At 39.2% G+C, this 25774-nt stretch overlaps 1 protein-coding gene across 1 annotated transcript in view; it reads left to right on the top strand.

Moving 5' to 3' along the window:
- Positions 1-25774, top strand: part of LOC310913367 (period circadian protein homolog 2-like) — a 45610-nt gene continuing 19836 nt past the window's right edge. The window contains 12 exon segments of the mRNA XM_083868747.1: positions 1-86; positions 6328-6384; positions 7248-7311; positions 9218-9378; positions 15633-15741; positions 15744-16122; positions 16787-16855; positions 20009-20163; positions 20680-20801; positions 22322-22523; positions 23900-23951; positions 25484-25626. Coding sequence (XP_083724873.1) covers positions 15723-15741; positions 15744-16122; positions 16787-16855; positions 20009-20163; positions 20680-20801; positions 22322-22523; positions 23900-23951; positions 25484-25626 — 1141 coding nt within the window. The 5' untranslated portion in view covers positions 1-86; positions 6328-6384; positions 7248-7311; positions 9218-9378; positions 15633-15722.

The following is a 25774-nucleotide window of genomic DNA, read 5'->3' as shown; positions in this document are numbered from 1 at the left end:
GGGCGGGCGCGCGGCGGCCGGTCACGTTTCTGCCCGTATGAAGCCCCAGCCGGGACGCACCGGGCCGGTGGGGCGCGCCGAGTGCGGTGAGTGGGGGCCCGCTGGGCCCGCTCTCCGCGACCAGAAGGGGCTGAGGGGCTCGTGGGGAGCGGCGGGAGGGGGCGGCGAGCGGCGGCCGCGGGGGCACAGGGGCTCTCCCTCCTTCCCCGCTCGCCGGGCCGAGGTTACGTAACCCTCGCGCAGGGGCTCTCCCGTTGCCGGGACGATCGGCGCGCGGGTCGCTCCTGTTCCCCGGGGTCCGTCCCGCCGCCGTCCCCTGCCCACCGGGGAGGGGGCGCGTGGGGCTCCCTCTGAACCGCGGTGGTGACACGCCCCCACCGCTCCCCGAGAAACCGCAGCGAGGGAAGCGGCGGCCGGCAGTGAGTCGCTCCCCGGGGCGGGGTGCGGGGCCGAGTGCGTTGCGTCCCCTGCCCGCCTTGGACCGGGAGAGCGTCCGGGAGTGGGGGCGCAGACACACCCACCCCCAGCGGGCGCTGGACGGGAGCTGGGCTCTCCGAGGGGCGGCCGCGTGGGGCCGGGCCGGGGCTCAGGGCGGGCGGCGCTGGCCCCGGCCCAGAGCGGAGGCGGCGGACGGCGGTCACCGGTGGCGGCGGGGCCGGGCCGGACCCGGTTCCCTGGCGGGGCTCCGTTCTGACGTCCCTGCGGGCTGCGGCCGGGTCTGTGCGAGGGGCAGCGCCGGGGCGCGGAGCGGGGGGAACCGGCGGAGAGCACGCGTGTCCCGGAGCGCTGAGCGGCACCGCGGGGACCGAGCTGGGTCCCACCGGCCGGGCGGGATCCTCCACGGGAGGAGGAACTGTGTGACACCGAATAACAGAATCTCAGCGCTGCTGAGATGTGTGAGCTACAAGTAGAGTAGGCAACAGGTGCTGTCCATTTGTCTTTTCTGTTGCGTGTAGTTGTAAGGACAGTGTTTTCCTTGAGACAGTGTAGTTGTGCTGCTGTTCACATTAGATGCATACTATTACACGCATGATTACAAAACGCTTTATGTAAGTACAGTTTCATGCAAATAGATGAGCAGCATGGTAACAGTCAAGCTGACGCTTTACATTTGACTTTTCATAATAGGGTGGGGTAAGGGATAGCATTTCTCTGTACTGTAGGAGCTTAAAAAGGTCTCCTAGGAGGTCGGTATGAGGTCTCAGGTACTTGGAAAGTACAGTGCCTTGCAAGTGTATTCCAGTGAAAAAATAACTTGGCTGAGACAGTGCATTGATTCTGATCAAAGAAACAGAATCATGAAGTCCAATTGTTTCATCCATATGTCCAATCTAAGTCTACCCTCTTGCAGGTTCAAACCATTGCTTCTTATTTTGTCACTACATGGCCTAAAGATGATAAGAAGTTTTTCTCAGTCTTCCTTGTAAGCTCACATCTTTCTTTTCCAAATGCAAGACTCTGAGATTTATTGTCTTGGACATCTGAGATTGAATAGCTATCACGAGTAAAGGGAAAGAAGTGGAACTTCTGTAATGATTCCAGTGGTAAGAGTATTTGTCAAGTCAAAAGTAGAGTAAAAACCTGATTAGTATGGTGAGAAACCCTTCCAAGTTGCCAGTATTGTTTCAGCCACAGTTTGATTGGTGTTAGGGAGAGTGCCCACATTGTTACACTGTAACATCAAGTTCCTTCTTGCTTATGCTTGTAAGTGTTGTGGTGTTTCTGTTTTGCTTTTGTCTCTGAAACCTGCATTATTTCTGCAAAGCGAGGAGGTTTCACTGGGGGACTTCACTGTGTCCTTGCTCCATGCAAAGCTTGGTGTTAGTCTTGTGATGAGGAATGACACTGTCCCGAGGTGTGGAGTCCTGGTTCTGGACTGTGGAGGTTGCTTACCTCACTAGTAACACATAGAGGAAAAGAGACAGCCTTTGGCCTGGAGTAGAAGAAAAAAAGTAATACCCTTCAGGGTTTGGTGAAGTTTTGGCCATTTCAAGTATGTATTTCAAGGTAGAAGGAAGATATTTTAGTTGGATGTCGTAAATGTCAAACACTGCAGTGAAAGAGCATGGTCTGTCCTGTGAAGACGTGGTTTAGCTTGATGTTGTGCAGAAGGCAAAGGCATGAAAAGCAGGTTTTTGGCTTTTGGGCACTTCTTAGATTTGACAATTTTTTTGGTTTCATTTGTAATTCAAGGACTATGTGGTTTTGCTGGATTTTTTTTTGTCTGTTGGTGGGACTTGTTATAGACTTCCTATATTTGTTTTAGCAAACAAATTCTGTCAGTGAAAATCTAAGTAATCTTGATTTTTACCGTTTACTGTTACTCATTTTGGATTTCCACAGAGAGGCATTAAAGAGGCAGCATATTCTTGGCATAACACCTCCGCTTTTTCTTCCTCCAGTCATAAGATTAAAGTATGTAATAACACAGTTCACTTGATAAACTTACTTGAGCCTCTCCCTGAGCAACACACTCTTACAGTAATGAGCTTTTTTAGTAAACTGAGATGTTGATGCAGTTTAGCCTCAAAGTATGAGAATGGAGTGAAGTGGAGAAAGTAATTGGTAGTAGCGTTCTGGATGTTTCTTCTACTTCAGACGTTTATTATGACCAGGAAGTGTTTGGCTTAGATACAGACTGATAAACAGTTTTCTTTTTCCTGGGTTCTTGCCACACCCTTGTTTCTCTAACATCTTTACTGTATTAGAATATGCTTTACTGTAGATCTTTTTTTCACCCTTCAAAGATTAAGGAAGTGACAAGTTACCACGGGATGAGGTATATTTGTTGTGGCTTAAAAGCAAGAAGATTACTAATAGGCAGTAGAACAAGTAAATTATCACTAGTCTAGATCAACTGTAGTGTTTTCCATAGGGTTGCTATGGCTGGCCTATGTTAAAAGGAACGTCGTGTACTTAGCAAGACCTTGTGTAATAGTTGGCGTGAGTGTCCTGTAGACACTGTATTATAGTCACAACATTACCACATCATAATTACTGGATAATCAGGTGTTTCTGAAAAGGAATTTTTGTCTCCAATTTTGATTGCATGGCCTAGAATTCCTCTATAAGGTTGGTGGATTATAGAGTTTTTTAACTGGATTGTCTTACTGCGTTCATACTTTCCACATTCAGTTATATCCCTGTAGTCCAAGTCTTAAACTGCTTAAATATTCATTTTGTCAACTAAGCTTGTCAAGCACTGAGCAGCAAAGGAGTCAATAAATACCTGTATCATTCTTTGCAATATTGTTGTATTACTCAAAAGGACTTTTACTTGTTTTGGTTATGGATGAGTTTGGATGCAGAAAGTGTTGCTCTTGAAAGTAATGCTGCTGCTGTTTTGTGTCCTGTGTAAAAGTGTCCCTCCACCTCCCTGCTTCAGCTGCTACCTTAAACTTCACCCCTGCTGTAGGGTCAGACTGGAACACTGTTGGTTGTTGGTTAGCAAAGAAGGCTTTTTTTCAGTAGAACTGACTTTTTGAAAGTAGAACCAAAGCTACATTACTTTTGTTTGTAGAACTCTGCCTTCTGACACTTAGAGCTTTGTTTGTGAGGGGATGAGAGTGTTTCTTATTAGACTTCTTTCTGTGAAGTATGTTTAAAAGCATGGGAAGAGAGAAGGTTGGAGTCAAAACCACACTTCAGAGGGTGACAGTTTTACTATCTTTTGCTGGGGTTTCTTGCAGCCCCAGGCTGCCTTTGTGAAATAGCGTGGCAGAGAAGACCAAAATGAAGAAGAGTGGGATGATCTGAGTGTCTGTAAAGTGAGTGGAGATGTTTGCAGTGGCTCTTTGGGCACGTTCTATCTGTGTGCTGGAGCCAGCCGTGTGTAGTAGGCAGGCACCGAACACATGGGGCTCCGCATGCCCGGCTGTCTGTGCGGGATCTGATGTTCGCCTAAGTGGCTTAGCACATCACCAGGCACGCTTGTGCAGCCTGCTCGTACTCTGCCTGCCAGCCCTGCTGGGACATGGGCAGCTTCTGTGCCTCTGCTTTGTATTGCTAGGGTTGCCTTCAAGTGTGGATGGGGTCTTTGTCTGAATGCCTGCGCTGGGCTTGCACCAGTACAGAATCCTCTTACTTGGTCCTCTGTCACCACTGAGGAGTTACCAAGGGACAGCAGCAATGTACTGAGTTTCATGTGAGTTGCCCCAGGAGTGCTTCTGAAGTGCATGTTTTTCCTGCTTATCCACATATCAAAGGGAGGCTATGAGAATTTGTCTGTTTGAAAGCTTTTGTAAAGTCAAGAAATTTTCATGCAGGTGTTCTCAGCTACTGGTGAACTGCTGCTGAAGTAGTGTGTGATAGCCCTAGAGGAGCCTTCTGATTTCTCTGATGTTTTTTGATAGTCTGATTTAGACAACTTTGCTTGTAGAACACAATCAGAAGTGAGGCTAAATTTCCCTTCCTCAACATATATAACCATGGAATACGGTTTTCATTTTTCCTTGGTTTTCTTCCAATAGGAATGAAAATTTTATTGAGGACATTGAAGGGGTAGTGACTCAACATGCTCTTAACATGAATAGACTGAAATATACAGAAAGCATTTCTTGGGGCAAGAGGATGAGGAGGTTCTGCAGATGGTGTGAACAGGCTCCAGAAGTTCGGTACAAGCAGTACCAGTGTTGATCCTGACAAGTTTTCATGCTGGGAAAGAAACCTCATCTGTATGCCAAAATGTCTGGGAAAGACTTTAGTTTTCCTTCCACCTGTTTTTGAGCATACCCCATGGTAATTCTTAACACTTGATTTTTCTTATAGGTAGAATAGTTAGGGATGGGCAGAGATTTCCTTGTATAGATAGCGTTTTTTTAAAAAGTAGAACCAAAGCTACATTGCCTTTCTAACATCCTGTTCTGAAAGAGAGACAATCCACTGTTAAATAACACCTGCAATTTATTGTAATTGAAGCTTAGGGAGACAAGATGAAGTGGTGAGGATGTCTAGTACTTGTCTTTTTTCTTGGTTTTGCTTCCTATCCTCCTTATTCCTTGCAGCTTTTGTATCTTAGTACAGTTTTTGTGCTTGACCTTATTACATGTACTTTTATGTTTCTGCTTAGTTTCTTTAATTGTGCAAAATCTTCATTGTATAATGCACTTACTTGATTTCAGTTACATCTCTGCCATGGTTCTCCTGTGACGTGAGCTCTTATTTCAGTACTAATACATCCAACTCCTAGGACAAGTACATGGTGTTTGTTAGGTTGCTGTACTTTTTGCAGTGGATTATTGATGCGATGGGGACAAGAATTTATTTGGCACAGTTTCTTCCAGAAGGGGACTTTGATTCTGACTGAAATGTTGAACAGGGTGTGAACCACAGCAGTGTCTGAAGAGCAACATTATCCTGGAACTACAGTAGATGTGGTGGAAGCATGTACTTTTTCTTGAAGGAGAGGAGTAGTAGATACACAGATATACTGCTTAATGGGGATGTCAACAAATACTGAAGTTGATGTATGGTATAGAGATCCTTTTAAATCTGGTTTCACTTACAGTAAAGGTGAAATAGATGACTGCATGGTGGGACATGATAATTTTTCCCTCCTTTCTGTGACAACACATGGCAACCTCACATGCATAATTTTTGTCATTTTTTTTCAAAAGGAACAAGAGCTGACATACAAATATTAAGAGTTCTGACTATTGATGTTGTGCTTAATTGTCTCTCCAGTTCCACTTGGGAAGACAATAGCATTTTCTGGTTACAAGGAAAATAAGGTGTTTTTTTTTAAATTCACACTGCATACAAGTAATTTAATATACCTTTAAGTAGGCACCTTTTTAAGACTGGAACCTGGAACGAAGGATGTGTAGAAATTAGCGTGGGGCATGTGAAGGAGATGGTGTTTAGTGTCTTGACAAGATGTCTCAGCACAGGCTGCTTTTTTTCATGGCAAATACCCAACCTCTTGGCAATTAAACTTGGCTCTTAGCCAAGTCTCTTATTCAAGGTGAAAGAATAAATTTGAGAGACAGTTTCTATTTGCTCCTGGGTATGATCAGTTCAGAGTCACTATGGAGTCTTGAGCACAGGTGGTAGGTTTAACAGCACAAGGAATACTTACTTGAAAGGGTAAAATAAGCTTTATTTCTGGTCTGGCAGAAATGAGAATTTTGGGGGGATTCTTACGTTTGTAAAGGGAACAGAATTCAATGGGTAGTTATTCTGTGCATTGCTCAAGGAACCAATTTAGAAGCTAGGTTATGATAATAATAAATACTTTTATCAGTATTATGAAATGGACTTGATTCATCTTCTATAATAATTTTTTATCTTGCTTATAAAACTTGATATTTTTTTTTCTTTTTTTAATAGGAATATATTGATGACACTTTGTTATTTGGAAAGATCATGATTAGTACATTCATTGAGGTGAGTGTTTTATGCTGTACCCAGAAAGTGATTTGTGATGTCATTTCTTTATTAATGCCTCTGAATTTGGGAGGGTGGGAGGTGTCTCTGTGATTTTGTTATTGTGCTTTTGTGTACTTCCTTTGCAATGTAAGGTCAGAATGCCCAAAAATAGAGGTCTTCAGGATTTTACATTTCTAAAGACCTGTTGCACAAATCATGAAGTACGTGTAAATGCTGTGGCTTCTCTAAATCTTTATGAAACTGGAATTTAGTATAGTGTCAGTATCAGGTGCTGCATCTGCATTGTTTGCCATGTAGATGTTTATTAATAGCTTCCGTTTTTTTGATTGTTCTTGCAGGTATGAAGGAACTTTCAATTATGAGGAAAATTTTGGGGTCCAGAAAACCAAGTACCTATTGTTACTTAGATGATCAGGATGATAGCTCAGGAAGAAAAGGGAAAATAGTATGCTCCTAAACTTGAATTTAAAAAAGCAGATCATAGCTTCCAACAGTATTGTTTGGTCAGTTGTGGTCTGCTTTGAAAAGGAACAAAAGTTGATCGTTATTGGAGCAAAAAAAGCAAACATAATTAAAGGAGAATGGTGGAAGAATGTAATCTGTGATGTGAAGAAAATTTATAATGTACTTTCATTAAATGTGATCTGATGATGCCACAAAATTGGCCCTAGAGAGGAAAGACAGCTGATCTGAATAGTACTGTAATATTGCAATACAGATGGAATTGTAACTGAGGTTCTGTTAAACAATGTCTGTTTAGTCTAAATGATTGAGAAAAAAACCCAAACAAACCTGTTTCTCTGTGGCTGGAAGAGGTGATCTGAATAGGTTCTAAAAGCTGATTCTTCTCCATGCTGCAGGTGTGACTTCAGTTCTCTGCAGAAAGTGAACCTGGTTCAACTTGGTTTGCCTCCTGTATCACAGGTGTGTTCCTACTGCAGGGTTTTCACTCCTTTATAATATTTGAAGTCTTATGTGCTTAGAATAGATATATATCAGTATGGAAGGAAATGAGGAAATGTCACAAGTTCTGTCTTCTTTGTAAAGTAAAGAAATTAGACTTCCTTCTGTGGAAAACACCTTACTGGAGATGCCATCTGTAGATGAACTTTTTAGTGTTTTGGGATTTGGGCATACTCAATCACTTGTACATTTCCTCTGAAAAAGAATAGAAAACAAGTTGAATTGGCTGCCTCTAATTCTGTTCAGACTATTTAAATGCAAGTCATTCAAACCAGGCATTTTGTTTCAGATAAAAATCCTTTTGGTGTAGATTTGTCTTGCTTTCCAATAAATTGTAGAAAGCCTTATTGTGAGAATTTTTAGTAGTTTACAAGGACTATTCTTTCTTAATGTTTTAATGTCTTCTTAAATGTGCTAAATACATTAAACCAATATGATACACAATTAAAATGGTACATGCTGCTACTGTGAATATATCTTCAAACTTAGACTTTGGAAAACTCTTACGTTTTTATAATTGAAAATTTTACAGGGAGTTGAGTTAGTGTAAAGGAATTGCAAGAGCTGTCTTTAAACAAGGATTTAACTGGTGCTGAAAGACATTCCACATTTTCAATGTTCAGGCTAAAAACTGTGAAATCTGCATGTAGTTCTAGCTACAGCAATTTCTAACACTTCTTGTGGTCAGAGATAAAGCCTATAATTTGAATCCTGTATTACCAGTTTATGATAAAAACAGAAGCAAAACATTTAAAGAACCAGTGAATACAGATTTATATCATAATATGAGTGTTTTAGAACTTGTATTGGCTTCATGATGTCACACAGGACGGAATGTTGTGAATAAATTCTTCCTTTGGTCTGGCCAACACAAATGTACTTTTAACAGTTGGTAGACGTGCAGCATGTTAAATTAAGGCTTGTTAGCATGGGCTGTCTTCCAGAGTGGTTAACTTGGGATTTGAACACTGTTCCAAACATTTCTTCCGTGTATTCAGATGAAGCACTTAGAATGATGTAATTGTCAGCCACACAAATGTTGCTCTTCTGAACTCCTGATTTTTATTCTACCATTTCTTTGTGCCACATGGCAGTAGCATGCACCAGCAGACTTCATTTCCTAGGTTTGCTAGAAGAACTTTGTTTTCTTGTTTTTCATCAAAATTCCCAGTATCTCTCTTGAGAAACTTTTTATTAGGAAGAATAATAATGTTAATGGACTTTGTTAGTACAGATTTCTGGCCATAAAGAATAATTTTTTTTACTGTGAATATGAGTGAGCACTGGAACAGATTGCCTAGAGAGACTATGGAATATCCATTTTTGGAGATACCCAAAAGTCATCTGTTGGTGGTCCTGAGCAGCCTTAGGTGACTCTGCCTGAACAGGGAGTTGGACAAGGTACCTCCAGAAGTCTCTTTTGATCTCAGTCATTATGGGAATTGAAATTTTGTAACTGCCTGGTAAAATCTTTAATGCTCTTAACAATCCTACTGTGAGAGAGTCATAAAATAATATTGCAACCAAACTTGATGAGCACTTGGAGCTCCTGCTGACCACATCAGGAATTTGGCTCTATGCCCTGCAGACTGTACGTAGTGTGGTACCACTCTGATTGTGAATCCTAAGGGTTATTTTATCTAGTGCAGAACATGCTATTACTTTAAAACTCTTTTAAGACCTCATTTCAGAGCAAAAGTGTTTAAAATGCAAATTTGTGTCTTCTTCCACTGCTGTATAACAGTTTCGTGTTTAACCAACATTTATCTGCATAGGAGTGGCATAGCTGTGAGCATCTCTCTGCTATCTGTTTGAAGAGGACACTGTTGGGGGGCCCAGGTATTTCTTTTATATTTTATAGTTATAGAGGTGTCCGGACTCTGTAATGGTCAAAGATTTCCCGTAGAAGAGGATGAGACAAGAATTAAATGCATGTGGGAGACTCTGGACCTAGGCACCTTATGCTTTTGATGCTAGCTGTGAGGGAGCTTGATAAACACTTTTGCCACCTTTTCGTAGAAAAAACAGGTAAGAAACATATATAATTATTATGATTCATGCTAGTAGAAAGATGCTTCCCCTCCTGCTCCTCTAGAGCTTATGCAGAAAATACATTGTTCTGTGTTTGTGTTATCTTTAAACTGGGGTTTCAGTAATATATATGTACTCATTCAGAACAGTATTCTGGGTATAAACTGAGAGTTACCTTATTTTAAACTAAAATGTTTTTTAGCCTAAAGTCATCCGTATTCTTAAATTCAGGTTTGAGTTTCTTCAATGAGGAAACAATCTGTTTGGAAGCATTCTCACTGTGGATGCCAAGGCCCTCATCTAATGCTGACTTCTTTCTGTATAGGTGCTGCTATAAATTCAGGGTGGCACTTGGATGGTTCTGAAGCAAGGCTGTGTCTTTGATCAGTTCCCTTTATAAAGTGGCAGCTGAAAGCAGTGGCTAATGAAGATGACCCTTATAAGGCTATTAGGAACTCTTACTTAAATAAGAGTCTTGTGTTCAGGATTTTCTTGAGCTGAAAGGCAAATCCTTATTATAAAGTTGTGAAATTAATACTGTGAAATTCAGATTTTATGGGAGCATTTGTGGTATACTAGATGTTGATAATTTTATTGACATTGACATCTCATTGTTTGCTTAGAAAAAGAGCAAAACTTGTTCATGATTACTTGGAGTGAGTTAAGTAATCTAGTAGAAAAGTTCCCTTTCTTTTTTGAACTAAAAAGTTCTCGCAAGAAATTATTGAGCACCTTTGCTATTGTTTTCTGTAATCTGAGAATATTGCTATCTTTTTCTTTTCCCCCTTCCTAGAAAAGTCCTAGTGAAGGTATTCTGTTAATTGTTCTTGCCAGGAAAACACAGAGCTCTTAATGTTGGTGAAGTTGCACAGTTGAACAAGTCACTTCTTGGATTGTTGTTTGTTTTCCAACGTTTTTTGACTCCCAAGCATTTAATTATTGTCTAATTGCACAGAGAGAATGCATTCATTGTAGATGTTAATTTTCAATCATATCTAGAATTGCATGATATGACTAAACTCTTGCTAGTTATTTGTCATCTAAATAAGAAAACTTTTATAATTTTGCAAAACAGAAATCCAGAAGACATTTGGAAGCCCTTCTTGTTGACAAGATCTTAAGTAAAATTTAATCCTGACCATTAGGAATGTCTCCCATTACTCCCATTACATCTACTAGGTTCTAGTACAGTTGAGAGTACCTGAATATTCACATGTCCATTGGCATAAAATGTAGTGTGGCTCTTGCTTTGTTGGGAATATTGGTAAATTAATAGTAGTTGCAAATTTTTACTCAAATTATGAGATGTTTGCCTCTTACTCAGTTCTCGAGTTGGATAATTCTTACTCTGGATTGTTAGTTTCCCATCCTTTATATGCTAGTACTAAACATGATAGTTTTTGTGTGAGAAGAAATCTGGAAAAATCTGTTCACTGAATATAACCAGATCTCTGCTGAAACAAGATTTCTGGGTTTAAAGTTATGGTTTCAGAAAAAATCTGCCTCCTGGTGTTCTACAACCCTTCTTAAGCTCAGTTATTTCTGTCAGCATTGTCCATACATATTTTGGTGTGGTTTTTTGATGATATTAAAGTTCAGGCTCTTTCCTTTGTCTTACTGCAGGGTAAAGGAGCAACTGTAGGTAATGAATAACCAGAAGACATTTGCTGCATATCTAACCTGGCAAATCAGTGCCTATGTTTGTCCTTAGTGCTCAGTGGAATTATGGTGTCTTTCCACACTGCATGAGGATCTTAGAGAGCTCTAGTCTTTGCCAGAGGGAATAGAATGGGGTTTTTTGTGAGCCAGTTGCCTTAAAAATCAAGCTTAACTGGTACCAATTTAATATTTTAAAAGTTTGTGTTTATAGAGTTAAAATAGACAACATCCCTTAAAAGTTCAGAAGATGGAGCAGGAAATAAAGATAAGCCTGGCTTTTGTCAAGATCAAACCTAAAGGAGCTCTTTGTGTTTTCATGTTCAGATGCTTACTGAACTTGGTATGGGATGTACTTACCTTCCTCAAACTGGTAACAGCAGAAAACAGACTGGGAAAACATGCAAGCTTTTGCCTTCCAGTGTTGTTTGGTTAGTGATTGGGAATTTATTCAAGCATATGAGTGGGATGAATATGTGCAATTTATTATGTCATTTTCCCTGAGATGAGTTTCAAAGATAATTAATCTCTTTGTGCTGTCTGACCGTCTGTGCTCCTCAAGTGTTTGCACAGTGCTGGTGTCTGCATGCAGATGTTCCACTTAAAGGTCTTTCTCTGCTGAGAGTGAAGTCTAGCCAGCTGCATCACTTCTTGTCTAAATTGCAGAGCATGGTGGAGGGTTATTGCCAGCCTGAGCTTTTTTCACAGTTACTCCAATCTCTTCTAAGAAAATGTCTCCAAAGTTAGGGCAAATATTAACATCACATTATAAATTAAAAACGCACCAAGGTTCCCCCAAAGTAGTAAAATCTTGTTTTAGAAATGCTTCTCTTTCTTTTTCTTCAGAAGCTCTTTTAAGTTTGTCATAATATTTTTCTTGTTCCGTCCTCTTTACTCTTCCTGTATTCCTTACTCTGGTATGTGCCTCTGGTACTGCGGCTTTTTAGATTCTGCAACTGAAGAATATTTGTGCAAGACTGACTTTCATTGACGTTAATCTTCCAGTCTTGCCTAAGAAAACCATTCCAGCTCAAGCTGAGCCAGTTCTTTTTGAAACATACCTTTAAAGATGACAAACTCATGTTTTCTCCATTGCTCAAATGCTTTTTTTTTTTTTTTCCCCCTGGTGTGATTGTCCTTGGGATCCAAATTGTAGTCACTACAATGTAGTTATTAGGTGTGGACAAAGCTGCAGAAGTTCTGGCATGTTGTTAGTTAAAACCAGAAGTAACAGGACTGCAGGACTGAATCACTTCTTGACACAAACTTCTGCCAGGTATCGCGAGGAAAAAAATTCACATAGTACCTCCTAAGGGTCAGTAACTATTTCTTTTCTGCTGGTGACTCTCTTGATTTGTACTCATTGCCTAAAATAAAAATGTTTTTCAAAACACTAAAAGCTTGACTGTCATTGGATCAATCAACTCTTGTTCCAGGAGTAATGGGAAATTCCTCAAAAGTTATTTGATAGCATACAGATTTATCTAGGGAACAATTCTCCCCCACAGTCCTCTCTCTTACCTTTCCTAAGGAAACATTGCTGAAGTTCCCTACAAATAGCTGGCAGAAGCTAGCCTGGGTGTCAGGGAAAGAAGGGAGGAGACGAGACAATAGATTATATTTGGAGGTGGAAAAAATTAGTCAGCAGTGGTTTAACAACTCAAAATTTCAAACTATAAGACTCTACATGCTGCCTGTGGCACATTTTCGTGGCCTCTTAAACTTCCGAAGATTATAGAAAAGACTTTGGGAAAATAATTTCCAAGGAAAGGTTGCATCAAAAAAATATTTGTGAACATTTCTCATGGCTGGAAATACTACAGCATATGTAATCCTCTCTGGCATCAGAATTCAGGAGAAGAGGTTTCTAAAGTCTAAAACACAAAATATTTACATCAAAATAGGAAAGCTTTGGCACGATTATTGCTCTTCCTATAAATAGCACAATTTTACTAATACTGCATTACCGTGATATTGGGTTAATTACCTTCAGAGAATTTAGGGCTATGTTGGGGTCTGTCTTTGGTAGTTCATGGTTATAAACCTATCAGTAGCGATTTACATAGTTTTCTTTATAGGAGTAAATATAGCAGCTCAAAGTTGTTATTTTTTTTTTTAGTTTTTTATTTTGTGAGAACTCTTCCCCTATCTCTAAAGAAAACATAATTTCCTAACAGATAGTGGTGTTTTGATCATGGCAGTATTTTTTCTCATGTATCTAAAGCTCCTTCTAAGTAGCATTGTGTCAGGAAAACAGGAAGAAACTCTAACCTTAGAGAATATAGGATGATACATTTTAGATCTTGCCTTACGTTTGTACACCTCAGGGCTCCTTTAAGGTGATGCTCTGAGTGCCTTTTTTCTTCAAGCTTCATTTGAATCTTGATGGGGTTAATTACCTTTACTCACAGAACTCTCCATAAAACTTTACAAGCTCACTGTCCTCTGAGAAATAATAGAATGACTCTCGCATGGGAGCCGGCTTTTGAGAGCGGCCGCAGTTATTTAAGCAGACACGTTCTGATTTACACAGCAGCGGGAAGAGCTTCCCCTGCGTGCAGATGGATCAGCACGTTTGCAGAGCACTCCTCAGCTGTGCAGCACCAGCGCGTTTGCCCGTGCGGGAATTGCCTGTGCCACACTCCATCCAAACCCTGCTGCCTCCCCGGGAGGTTTCGGTCCCTCTGACACCAGGCGGGCCGTGCCCCGCAGCCCCGGGCAGGGGCAGGGGCAGCCCCGCCGGAGCCCGCCCGGCTTCACTCGGAGCGGCCCGAGGGAGGCCGGGCACGGCCGAGCTCGTTCTGTCACACAGATTAGATCAGAGATGGCCTATCTGACCTAGTTAATCATTGGCCACCCGAGAATGTGACATAATCCTACAATTTCATCTCAGAGTAAATAAGTTTTATCGCGTGCTCCGGTTATGTAATTTTCAAGACAGAAGTGCTTAATCTTAGTCCAGAAAAAAACTGTCGGAGCTCCTGAAGGGTAATTCAGGGCTGGATAGTAGAGTTCAGTACAGCAGCATATCAGCACTCTGTTCTATTTGCATTAAAGGCCATTAAGTGAATCCCTGCAGAAGGAAAAAGCATATTTTACTCTAGTGAAAGACACTTTTCTATTATCACCTATAAAGTACCAGTGCATGAACTTGTGAGGAAAAAAAAAAATTATCCCATTGCCAATAGCTTAAGTGAATGTCCTTAAACTAGACTTTAAAATTAAAGCAGATATCTTCCATATTATTTTGACCAAATGAGGAGACAAGTAGTGTTGTCTGGAAATTGCAAAATAAATGTAAAATGTCTGGAAAAACATCAGTTTAGGAGGGTAAGAAAATAGCTTCCATGTGGTGTTGCTTTGGAGGGAGTTGAATCATGGTGTGTTTTAAATTGCTATTGTGAATGTTTTCCATTACAGTCTTTCTTAAAAACATAAATATTTATTTATTTGTGTTTAAGACTAAAGTGCTGTAGTTAATATTAACAAAACTTGGTTATTAATTTTTTATTGACTGTTATTCCAGTCAGAGGTTTATTAGTTAATAATTGTAATCTTGAATATTTTAAAGGAACAAAGAGGAAGGAACACACATTGTTCCATTTTCTTGAAAACAACAGGGATTCTCAACAGAGAGTCTTAGTTCATCTTAGTTCATAGTTTTGCACTATTGTTGTCTCTGAGTTGCTGAAATAGATGAGGATGTGAGTCAGATTAAATATGATTTTTTTATTAATAAAGTTGAACTGCTCTCCAGTACTTCTCTTTTGATGGTGCTTCAGTATGGTCTGCTCTTGATTCACCTCTGTATACGGTCTGATTTTTGAACCTGGTGCCTTAGAATTTGGTTTAAAAGCAAGGACATGGGGGTTTTTTTTGTTTTGTTTTAGCCTTACTTTTCCAAGCAGTTTTTATCATACCCCCCTCCTGTCCCCATTAGTGGTAATCAGTAGATAAAGTTATTCTCAAGGTTATTCATGCCTTAGAATTTTTGGTGGTGGTGATTAGGTGTGTTTGTGTGTTTTGTTTCCCTGTTCCTACTGTATGTTCTGTCTGCCTACCTACATGGCTTTTGCACAAAGAAAGAAATTAAGAGTACAGTAGTGTTCCCTCCCAACTGATCTTAAAAAGAAAAAACCAAAAAAACCCAAAGCCAATATAAAACAGAAGACCAAACCAGATAAGCAATGCTCTGATGTCTGAATAGAGGTTTTTTTTCTTTATCAAGGTAAACTGAAAGGCAGTGGAATGGTTTCACTGAAAATCATAATAGCTATTATCCAAATCTAGCCAGCAATACTGACAAGTATTAAGTCAGAAAACAGAGTACAAAGGCATATGTGAACTTTTCAGGAGTTTTTCCATGTTTATTCGGCTTTCTTTCTTATGTGTAGGTTTTTACTAAGAAATGAATACCTTTTTCGTGATAAAACATTGTGAAATTTTCAATTTAACTGAAACATTTCACCATATAAATGCTGAATATATTAACTATGCAAGTAATTTTTTACATTCTTCAGTCAGTGCAAATTCCAGTTTGTCAGCAAGGCAAACAAGAAAATAATTTTTTTTTTCTTCCTTCCCTTCCTCTTCAGATTTGTGCATCTGTACTTCCAAACAGAGTTTGTACAGAGGGAAAGTTCTGAATATGGCTTGATTTGCTCTTGGTCTTGGCAGTGTTTCTGATGAGTGTCCCACGGACTCTGTCAAGTTCTGGGGGTTCACCTCTGGCACTGAGGAGCAGAGCCCTGAGCAGCAGCCTGGGCTCAGTGGAAACATTTCTCCATCATTCTCCTTAAAAGAGCAGCTCAAGATGAGTGATTATTCTGGAATTCCAAGTGACCATAGCCGGATGATTGCAGAAGATTCAGAAATTCAAGCAAAGCCTGAACACTCTCATGAAGTTCTTCAGGAAGATATTGAAATGAGCAGTGGCTCCAGTGGAAATGATTCCAGTGGAAATGACTCCAGTGGGAATGACACAAATGAAAACTATTCAAGTGGGCATGATTCTCATGGTCATGAATCTGATGAAAATGGGAAGGATTCAGCAATGCTCATGGAATCTTCAGACTGTCATAAAAGGTAGTAGCTATTATTAAGTACATTTCGCTTTTTTTGCCTCTCAAGACTTTTTTTCATTTGAATCAATATTTCTGAATAATAACTAAGGTACAAAGCCTCTTTGACATGGAGCTGGATATGCTGCTTAAGTTGTATACTCATGTGATGCAAATTGTGTAAAATTATTCATAAAGATAGGTCTCTGGTGTTTGCATGGCCAGCATCATTTCCATCTTCTTAGCATTGTGTGTTTAATTTGCCTTACTTATTTATTTTCTTGTAAACCAACTTCTGTAACTGTGTATCAAAACCTGTCAGTTGATTCTTATGTGTGAGGATGCAACCATGCAACCACTCTTTTCAATAATAGTTTACTGGACAGAGCAGAGCTATATTAAGAACCACCTCCCTAGTAGTCCTGTGAAGACCAGGGTGTTGGGACTCAGTGATCCTTTGATCCTTTCGGTCCTTTCCAACTCAAGCTATTCTGTGCTGCTTAGATAAGTATTTACAGCTTTAGTGCCCATTTGTTGTACAACACAAAGACTTTTAAAATTTGGGGTTGGGGTTTTGGGTTTTTTTTAAGGTAGCCAGTTATTAATAGGAAAAATAAAAAACTACAATGAACTAAAAGTTGTTTGTTAGGTTTTCAAATATTAATCTTTTTCTCGTTTCCTTATTCTAGTTCAAGCTCAAATGCATTTAGTCTGATGATTGCAAATTCTGAACACAATCAGTCCAGCAGTGGATGCAGGTAAATTAATGGGCATATTTTTTCAGTAATTTGCATGTATGCTAAATAATGTCATATTTTGGGTTTTTTGTTTTGTTTTGCCTCAACCTGGATGACTACACAAGGAATCCTGTCTTTGATTTCTTCCTGTCCATAATCAGTAGCATGTCATATTAACCACTTGATTAAATTAGAGTTTTTTGTTGCTGTTCCATGCAAGTTGTGTGGTAACCTTTAAAGTCATGGGAAGTGTTATTTTGTTTTGATTTGGTAGTTTGACTCTGTAATTTTTATTTGTTTGTAGGTCCCTTTGAATACTGCTTCAGTTATGGTGGGGCTTTGTAGCTTTTTTTTTTTTTTTTTTTTTTTCCTGCTCCTTGGAATTTAGTCTGAACCTGGTGGTGTGTTAACATCAGACCTCACCACTGAGCTGGGTTATTCCTGGTGTCCACCAGCTGTATCACCTGCCTCTCCTGTGTTCTGTTTGCTGGGATTCAAGTCCCCATGGGTGTAAGGATAAAGGATACACAAAGACCACGTGCAGGAATGAATCCCTCTGTATGAACTCTGCTTCTGTCCCTGACAGCCTTGAAGAGCCTGGTAACTTGAAGGCTCATGTTCAGACACCTCAGAGTGCCCTGCTGCACTTGTTTTTTTAAGTCAGCTTTTTTTAAGTCAACTTTTAAGTCAGATCAGGAGATCAAAGCCTGATCCTGAGCACATCAAAGATCCCTAGCTAGAGCATGCTGATCTTAAGACCCATATCTAAGACCTGTCTATTTGAATGTGTTTCTACCTGATGCAGTTCCTAGAAAAGTGGCAATTTCAAATTACTCCTATGCACCATTCGGTGCTTCCTCAACATATTTTCTGTGTCTGCCTTGCAGACACCTGGAGATGTTCCATGCTGTATTTTCAACTGGAAATTGTGATCTAGAGTTTGTGTTGCTTAGTATGAAAGAGTGAACCAAAGGCATTTCTTAATCTTTGTTTCCCACTGATTCTTTTTTCTTCACTGGAAGACATGGAGGGGGTTACTTACTGCAGGTTTTTTTGGTGTTTTTTTTTTTTTTTTTTTTTTTTTTTGTTTTTTTTTTTTTGGTGTTTCAATTTAAACGTTATTAATAGCTCTCTGCTCAGAAATAATTAGTCCAGATAGTAGAGTGTACTCTCCAGCCATTGGGCACAGTGCTAGAGGGTTACAGAGCAGAATCTGATCATCATTTGGGAACGGGAGACTGAAGATATCTAGAGAATGATCTTCAAAGAGAAGACTAAAGTAGTCTGATAAACTACCCATCTTTGTAGGCTTAATCTTTGATTCAGACTACTGGGGTTTGCATTCAATATCAGTGCCAACCAACAACTTTAGTTTAGTATCTGTAGGTACCTTTCCAGTTTGCTGTCCACAAAAAGCAAACAGAAAAGCTCATATCTTTATAGAACTTGCCTAATCTGTCCTCTGCAAGTCACACCTTCCCTGTGGCTGCCTGCTGTGCCTGATGCTCCTGCTCTCTGGGAAAAACATTTTGGAGTTGTGTAACTTCTTTTCCAAGAATGTCTACCTTCAGTATTTGCTGCTGCCACAGGATAATTTGGAAAGGTTTTTTTTCCTTGCAGAATAGTCTGACCGCTCTCATGAAGCAGTCTGTACTCTGAGAGTAAAAACCAGCAGTATGCTCAGTTATTTCGTAATCTTTCCTCTCTCTCTTTTTCTGTACTGCCAGCATGAAGGGTTCTTCTATAACCTCTGTTAACAAAGCCCTGTTTGATTGCAGCAGTCCAAACTGTCAAGCCACGTTGTACACATGATTTTAATACACAGCATGAATATAATGTTTCCCAAGGGAGTACTATAGTCTTTTGTTTGATCCCTTGCCATTATTTCTTGGTACAAAATGACCAGTGAGTAAATGAACGCTGCGTTTCTCACAGTGCATTGTAATGGAAGCAAGAACAGTGTGTATTCTCTAGTACAGCTTTGTCACTTAGCAAGCATTTTTGGTAAAATACACCCAGCACCTGTTAGATGATTTATATACCTTTTCAAGCTCTTAAAACTTCCCAGAAAAATGTTCACAAATCCTCTTGGAAATTACTTGGCAGCTGAAGCCGCTTTTCTGACTGCTTCAGTCAGGCAGTGCAGTTGCCAGGAGTGTTGTTTCTACAGCAGTGCCCAGGGTAACTTCGTACATATTATCAGCCATGACAGTCAGGTGGTAAGAGAAGACCTTTCTTTGGAAGGGAAATTTTTTTTAGGAACATTTAAGAACAGCTCTATAATCCTCTTGATCATTGTGAATGATCAGCTTTTAAAATCTCTAATGCGAAAGACAAGGTGATGTATCATTTTAACTCCTTCCTACCCATCTGCCATCCATCTTTGCTACCCTCTCCATCACTTCCTTTGCCTCCTGTCCTCTTCCTTTGTGTCAGTACCTCTCAGCAATGGGGAAAGATTTCAGGTACTGTAAAGGAAGGTGATGACTTTCTGATGTTGCTGCTGACAGTCTCTGTAGTTTGTCCTTCTCTACTAAGACAGCTCTTCTGAACATGCACCTGAGACCTGTGACTGCAGCTTCTGTCTCCAGCCTCCTCTGATTCTTACCCTTAAAATTTAGTCAGAGTTTCCTTATTTAATGTATTGTCATGCTTAGCTGGGATACATTATTCAAAGGATTTCTCCATTTGTTTTGTTAACTTGATGCTCTCCCACTGCTGTTCCCTTTTCAGGGACCTGTCTTAAGAGAGCCTGCCTGAACAGGAGGTGGAGACTTGGATGGACCTCCTGCTTCTCTCCTTTAAAGTCCATGAACATTTCTGAGTTTGATTTTGAAAGTAGTTAAGGAAAATACCACTAAAAAGGGAGGAGAGGGACTGTGGCAAAGGAAAAAAAAAAAGAAATTCTGTGGTGCTTGGGCATATGTACTGTTGCAAATACAGAGAATATTTTACAATCACACTCCAGATGGTGGTAAATCTTTCGTTTTAAATGGTCACATAAGAATTTCCATAAGTTCTGAAAAGTGATTCTGAGTACTGGCAAAGTTAATGAGGTTAGTGGTACAAATTGGTGTGGATGGCAAGTGCCAGAGTATGTTTGGGCTTCTCTGAGGATGATGTGTCGCTTCAAGCATTCAAGTGATGTTGTGTTCTTTGTTTTTCATCTTACAGTAGTGAGCAGTCCACTAAAGCCAAAACACAAAAGGAATTACTGAAAACACTGCAGGAGCTGAAAGCTCACCTTCCTTCTGAGAAGAGAGTCAAAGGCAAATCCAGTGTCCTAACAACGTTGAAATATGCCCTTAAAAGCATTAAACAAGTTAAAGGTAATAAAGTGTAATACTGCCTAGATAATGCTAACTTGGCTAAAGTGAAACTTTCAAAATAGGAATTTAAATAAACATAGTTCTATGCAGAGAATTGTATTATGGCTGAAAACCTTTCTAACCAGATATTTTCACGTTCTTCCTATTTGTTGGCTTTGTTAACTTTTGTTCCTTTGGGAGTTGAAGCAGCTGTCTAGAGACGTGATATTTTACTGCTGTTTGGTTGAGCTAGAGAATTGATTTGAAAACAATTTACAATTTCATACTCTTTGAACTGTCAGACTAAAATACGTGACCATTCATGTATGGGTAGATTAAGATGTGTACATTCGTTTGAGTTACTGATGAGGAAGCTCTACCAGGGAAAATGATGTGTTTGGAATAGTGCCTAGATTTCCCAACTGCCAACTTCCCAACTTCTGCATTTATGCCAAAAAATATTTTTGCCATTTACAGCTTCTTGGCTGGATGTTTATTGGTAATCCTGATTATAACCTGTTTGTTGTTCTCACGTAGCCAATGAGGAATACTACCAGTTGTTGATGATTAATGAATCCCAACCTGCTGGTCTCAATGTATCGTCTTACACAGTGGAAGAAGTGGAGACTATAACCTCAGAATACATCATGAAAAATGCGGTGAGTACGGTGCCCTGACTCTCAGAGTGTATTGAAAACAATTCCTGGAACTGGAATTCTCTGACATGCCGCCTTCTTACAAGGGAGAGGTTGGTAGCTAGGCCAGAAAGCTGAAGAGACTGCATCTTGCCTTCCAGGGGATGTTAAGAAACTCTGAGCCTTTTCAGACTTCACAACCTTGTTTCTGTCAGTTAGGTGGGAAATAAGTAGGCTTGAACTCCCTGATCCTCTGAATTGTACCTTGTGCCTAGAGGTGCTGTGACAGATCTCTATGTCCATGTGTTACAAGACACTGAGGGACATCATTAGTTTTCATTTCAGTGCACTTGCAAAGGTTGGAGAGTTAAATATTTCCAAATTTTAGTCAAGGCACGTGGTTAATCACTTCAGCTTATTCTTATAACTAGAGGTTATTTGGTTTCACCAGTTCTTTGTGTTAATGTGACTGAACAGTGACAAAAGTATTGGAATCACTGTGTCCTTTTCTCTGGGATTTATCTGGTCTTTGCAACAGGTACATGCTTTCTGTAGAGTCCAGTGATGCTGTGTTCTCACAGAGATAAGAACAGCTAGAACCATCACTGTAGTTCTAGCAGTAAAATGATAACCTGAATGATTTTTTAAATTATATTTATTTCCATATTACTAGTATTTTAGGAATAAGTTATGGAGTCTTCAAAAAGTAATGGCATCTAAATGTATTTAGACTATCTTCTACTATTTTTTGAACTGCAACCTCTGTTCGAATATGTGAAGTCTGAATTCTCTAAAACAAGAGCATGGTGGGAGATGTTCCATAGCTTGTTGTAGGTGGGTTTTGTTGAATCAGTGAATAATAAAGGCTGCCCACAAGGTGAAATAAATAGGAAGTGTAGGGTACAACTGAGAAATTCAGCCAAATATCATAGACATTGTTCAATTAATATGAAAATCCATTTGTGAAAGCAATGTTCTGCTGACAGCTTTTCAGTTCCTGTGCGGTGTTTGTGAATGGAGCACTAAAGGTTGTGATGCAGGAAGAGAAACAATACAAGTGTGTGGGACTTCTTCCCATCTGTGTACTCATGGTTTTTTACTAGGTGGTTTAGAGCCCTTTTTTCACTTTTTGTGGATGGACCAACTTACACAAACAGCCTTTCAAAACCACCAGAATTTTATAAATGTAATTCATGTCTGTAAAAAGCACAGGAGAAATGTGAAATTACATAGCTGGAAGTTCATTGATTCTTAATTTGTAAATTTATTCTGTATCATAAACATGTAGACAATGATATTTAGGGCATGTAACCCAGTAAATAGTAGTGTATTATTCTTACTGCATAATTGAAAAATATTCTGTCTGTGTCTACTTGATGAGCAGATTTGTAGTGTTGAACACCATCTCTAATAAAATTAAATTTTCTTTAATTCTCATTTTGAACTTACTAATGTTTATATATCTTAAATATTTTTCTCAAAACTATATCTTGCTCTGAAGGATGTTTCAAACTGTCTAAATAATTTGAGACTTTGGTTTTTAGGACATGTTTGCTGTAGCTGTTTCTTTGATAACTGGGAAAATCTTGTACATCTCTGATCAAGCTGCTTCTATTCTCCGCTGCAAGAGGGGTTATTTTAAAAATGCCAAATTTGTGGAGTTCTTGGCACCTCAGGATGTCAGTGTGTTCTATACTTCTACTACCCCATACAGATTACCATCATGGAACATCTGCAATAGAGCTGGTGAGTGGTTTCTACAGCACATATTTCTCTGACCTTCTTTCAGTCATGCAAATACAAATACTTGCACTGATTTTGAATGTCTTTCCATCTTTCCTCATCCCTTTTTGAGGATGTAGCACAGGGGCATTATTAGAACAACTCTGAACAACACTCAGTGTACAGGTCTATTCTATAAATCAGCAAGACTTGTCTGTTGGTTAAAAGTCTTCTCAATGTCATTATTTATCAGTTCTCATTTCCCTTTCAGCCAGATGATGAATGAAAACAAAGTAGGAATTCATGCTGAATGGTGAATTTACTTTCCACTTGTACTAGTAATCAAATGAAAACAACTTTTCTTCACATTTTCTCTTCCTTGAGTATAAAGGGGACAATACACTGTCTCCTTCCTTTTAAGATGGTTCTCATTTGAATACTGGACACCTTGATTATGGTGTAGAAAAAGGTATTTCAGCTGTCATCACTGTGCACTCACCAAGTGTAATCACAGCTCTCTTCTTCTAGCTTTAGAAAAATTATATTGGCCATAATTAATGGTGAAGGATGTCTCAGGGCACTTGATATTTGCTTGTGGTAGGATTGTTTTACTCATGTACCTACAGCTCTTAGTAATTGAGAAATATCTGCTAACTGATTCAACTAGACACTTGGAATTCAAGGTCTGCTCTAAATGTTTGAAATTCCCATCCATTACATACTAAATCTGTGAAGTAAAGCCAGATTAAATATGGTGTGAGCCATATTTAATCTGAAAAAACAATTAGCAATAAACATGTGCTAAGCAATGCATACATAAAGCAGGTCCTAAGGGAACCTTGTGAGTTCTCTAGTGCAACCTCTGGTTCAAAACAGGGTCAGTGGTAAATGATGTATAATCCTGATTACTCAGTTCTACAGGAAGTTTTTTGGTTTTGCTTTCTTGAAACATTTTCTGTAGCTTTATTATGTTTGTGTAGAGCTTAAAATTAAAAAAATAGAGTAAGTAGAATTGTGCACACTGTCTTATGTAGCAGCTTCCGAACAATATAATATCCGAAATATTGTGCACTGGAGGCCTTTGAAATGCCAGAGCTTCCCTTGGAAATCTGTGTGTGACTACTCTGGAAAAGGAGGGAATTAAGCTAAAAACATGAGAAGCCTTCAGGAAAGAGAGAAAGGGAGATGCTAGGAAGTGTATTTGATGTTCAAGCTGTGATGTGAGTGATGTTCAGATTTAGTTGCTTATGATGTACATTGTTCAACCAATGCATATGGAGACTTCAGGGAACATAAAATTTAAAAAAAATCAACATTTATTATCCAAGGAAAAATTCTTGTAAATTTCATAATCTTCTAGTAATTTGTAACTTGTTATGAAATATGTTTAATATTTTTAGAGTCTTCCACCCAGGATTGCATGGAAGAGAAATCTTTTTTCTGTCGCATCAGGTAAGACAATATTGGAAAGCTTAGTGTCGTGTTATGAAACCAAGCATTACATAAGTATTTGACTTTTATAAGAACCATATGGTATGTACATTTCATGCTTTTTCATAATGTGGTCATAAAGCAAAACATATGCACATCCTTGGGTTGATTAACTGTAGCAGCTACAGAGAAAACTGATCTGATTTTGGGAAGTTCCATCTTTGAAGTTAATCCCCATGGATATTGACCTTTGTGCCATAAAGAAAGATGGTACAGCATCTCCTGCTCTGCAAAGCCTTTGGTTCATGTAAATAGAACTGTTCAGCACCTGCTTCAGAGTCTCCTTCATTCTAGAAAACCAATGTGTCAAATTTATCACAGGTATCCCCTAGGAAGATACTCAAGGGGAGCTTGACATGCCTATTTTGCAGTTAATAGAGGACACAATTCTTTAGGTTGCTTTTCTTCATTCTTTTCCTGCTCCCGATCCCTCCTCTTCAGTTTGTTGGTTTTTTTTTTTTTTTTTTTTTTTTTTTTTTGTTGTTGTTGTTGTTGTTGTTGTTGTTGTTGTTGTTGTTGTTGTTTTGTTTGTTTTTTTTTTGGGGGGCGGGGGAGGAGAGGGGCTTGCTTGGTTGGTTGGTTGGTTTGTTTGTCTTGGTGTTTTTTTTTTTTTTAATTTTTTTTTTTTTTTTAAATTTTTTTTTTTTTTTTTTATTTTTTTGTTGTTGTTGTTTTTTTTAAAAGCTGGCAACTTAGTTCTTGTTCCTTCTTGTGCAGTTTGATTTCTTGGTGCTTACTGCTTCTCTGGCAGCATTTCTGAAACAAAAATAGTGAATCCAATTGTTTCATTACTTCTAGAGTAAATAAAAAATTATTATTGAGATATGAGTAAACTCAAAATGAATTGGAGGTAATTCAGTGCCTCAGAGTGTTGCATTGGATGTAGAAGTGCTGCTGATGTTACTGGAGATTTTTTGTCCAGCTTACTCTGGTTTCAAAAGCTTTACTTTTATTAAGCTCCACTGTTACAAAGTTATTACAACTGATTCTTCTTTGGTCACTGCGTAAATAGTTGTTGTTTTCATTGCTATGTTTGCATTCTGGTTAAGCAAACAACTGATGTTAAATATTGAGTCTTCACTCCTTCTAAACTGGAATAAATATTGATTAAAAGATGATCTTTGTGTTAACTGAGGGGATATAGCAGTTTTCATTAAAAAAGCCCTGTAAATTCATCCCTCTGAAGGACAAAAAAGTAACTTAATCTATTGTGTGAGCTGGGTTTTCTGTCAGACTTCCATGTAATGCTGTTGTGGATATTTGTTTCTAGCAGTGGAGAGAACAGCAGAATCTTTATGGAAGTTGGTATGCAAAGGATACCATCAGAATTAGATTCTCTTCCACCAAAAAAAAAAATCAAGCTAAGATCTTCGGTGCTATTTTAGTGGCTAACATGCAGGTCTTGTGTCATGAGGGAAATACAATGGGTAAATTAAAATTTTATTTAGCGTAAGATGAATCTGTTGAAATAATTAACTCTCTTTAATTATTAGTGCAGGAAAGGAGCGTGAAAATGAGATTTGCTATCACCCATTCCGGATGACTCCTTACCTCATCAAAGTGCAAGATCCAGAAATAGCAGAAGACCAGCTTTGCTGTGTATTGCTTGCAGAAAAAGTCCATTCTGGTTATGAAGGTAATCTTTGAGTGCACAAAGACTAGTTTGCTTTCTTAAAAGTAAAAACTGTTCAAGCTTTGTTAAAGTGAAAGAGAACTGTTTCTGTTCTCTGTCCTTGCTGCTTTCCTATGTGCTCTTGGCCAGTGTTTTGGACTGGCAGCTTAAA

Source organism: Zosterops lateralis (assembly GCF_965231275.1).
Source record: "Zosterops lateralis genome assembly, chromosome: 10".
Taxonomy (NCBI): Eukaryota; Metazoa; Chordata; class Aves; order Passeriformes; family Zosteropidae; genus Zosterops; species Zosterops lateralis.
Note: the sequence above shows the minus strand (reverse complement) of the source record. Positions and strands in the feature narration are given on the sequence as shown.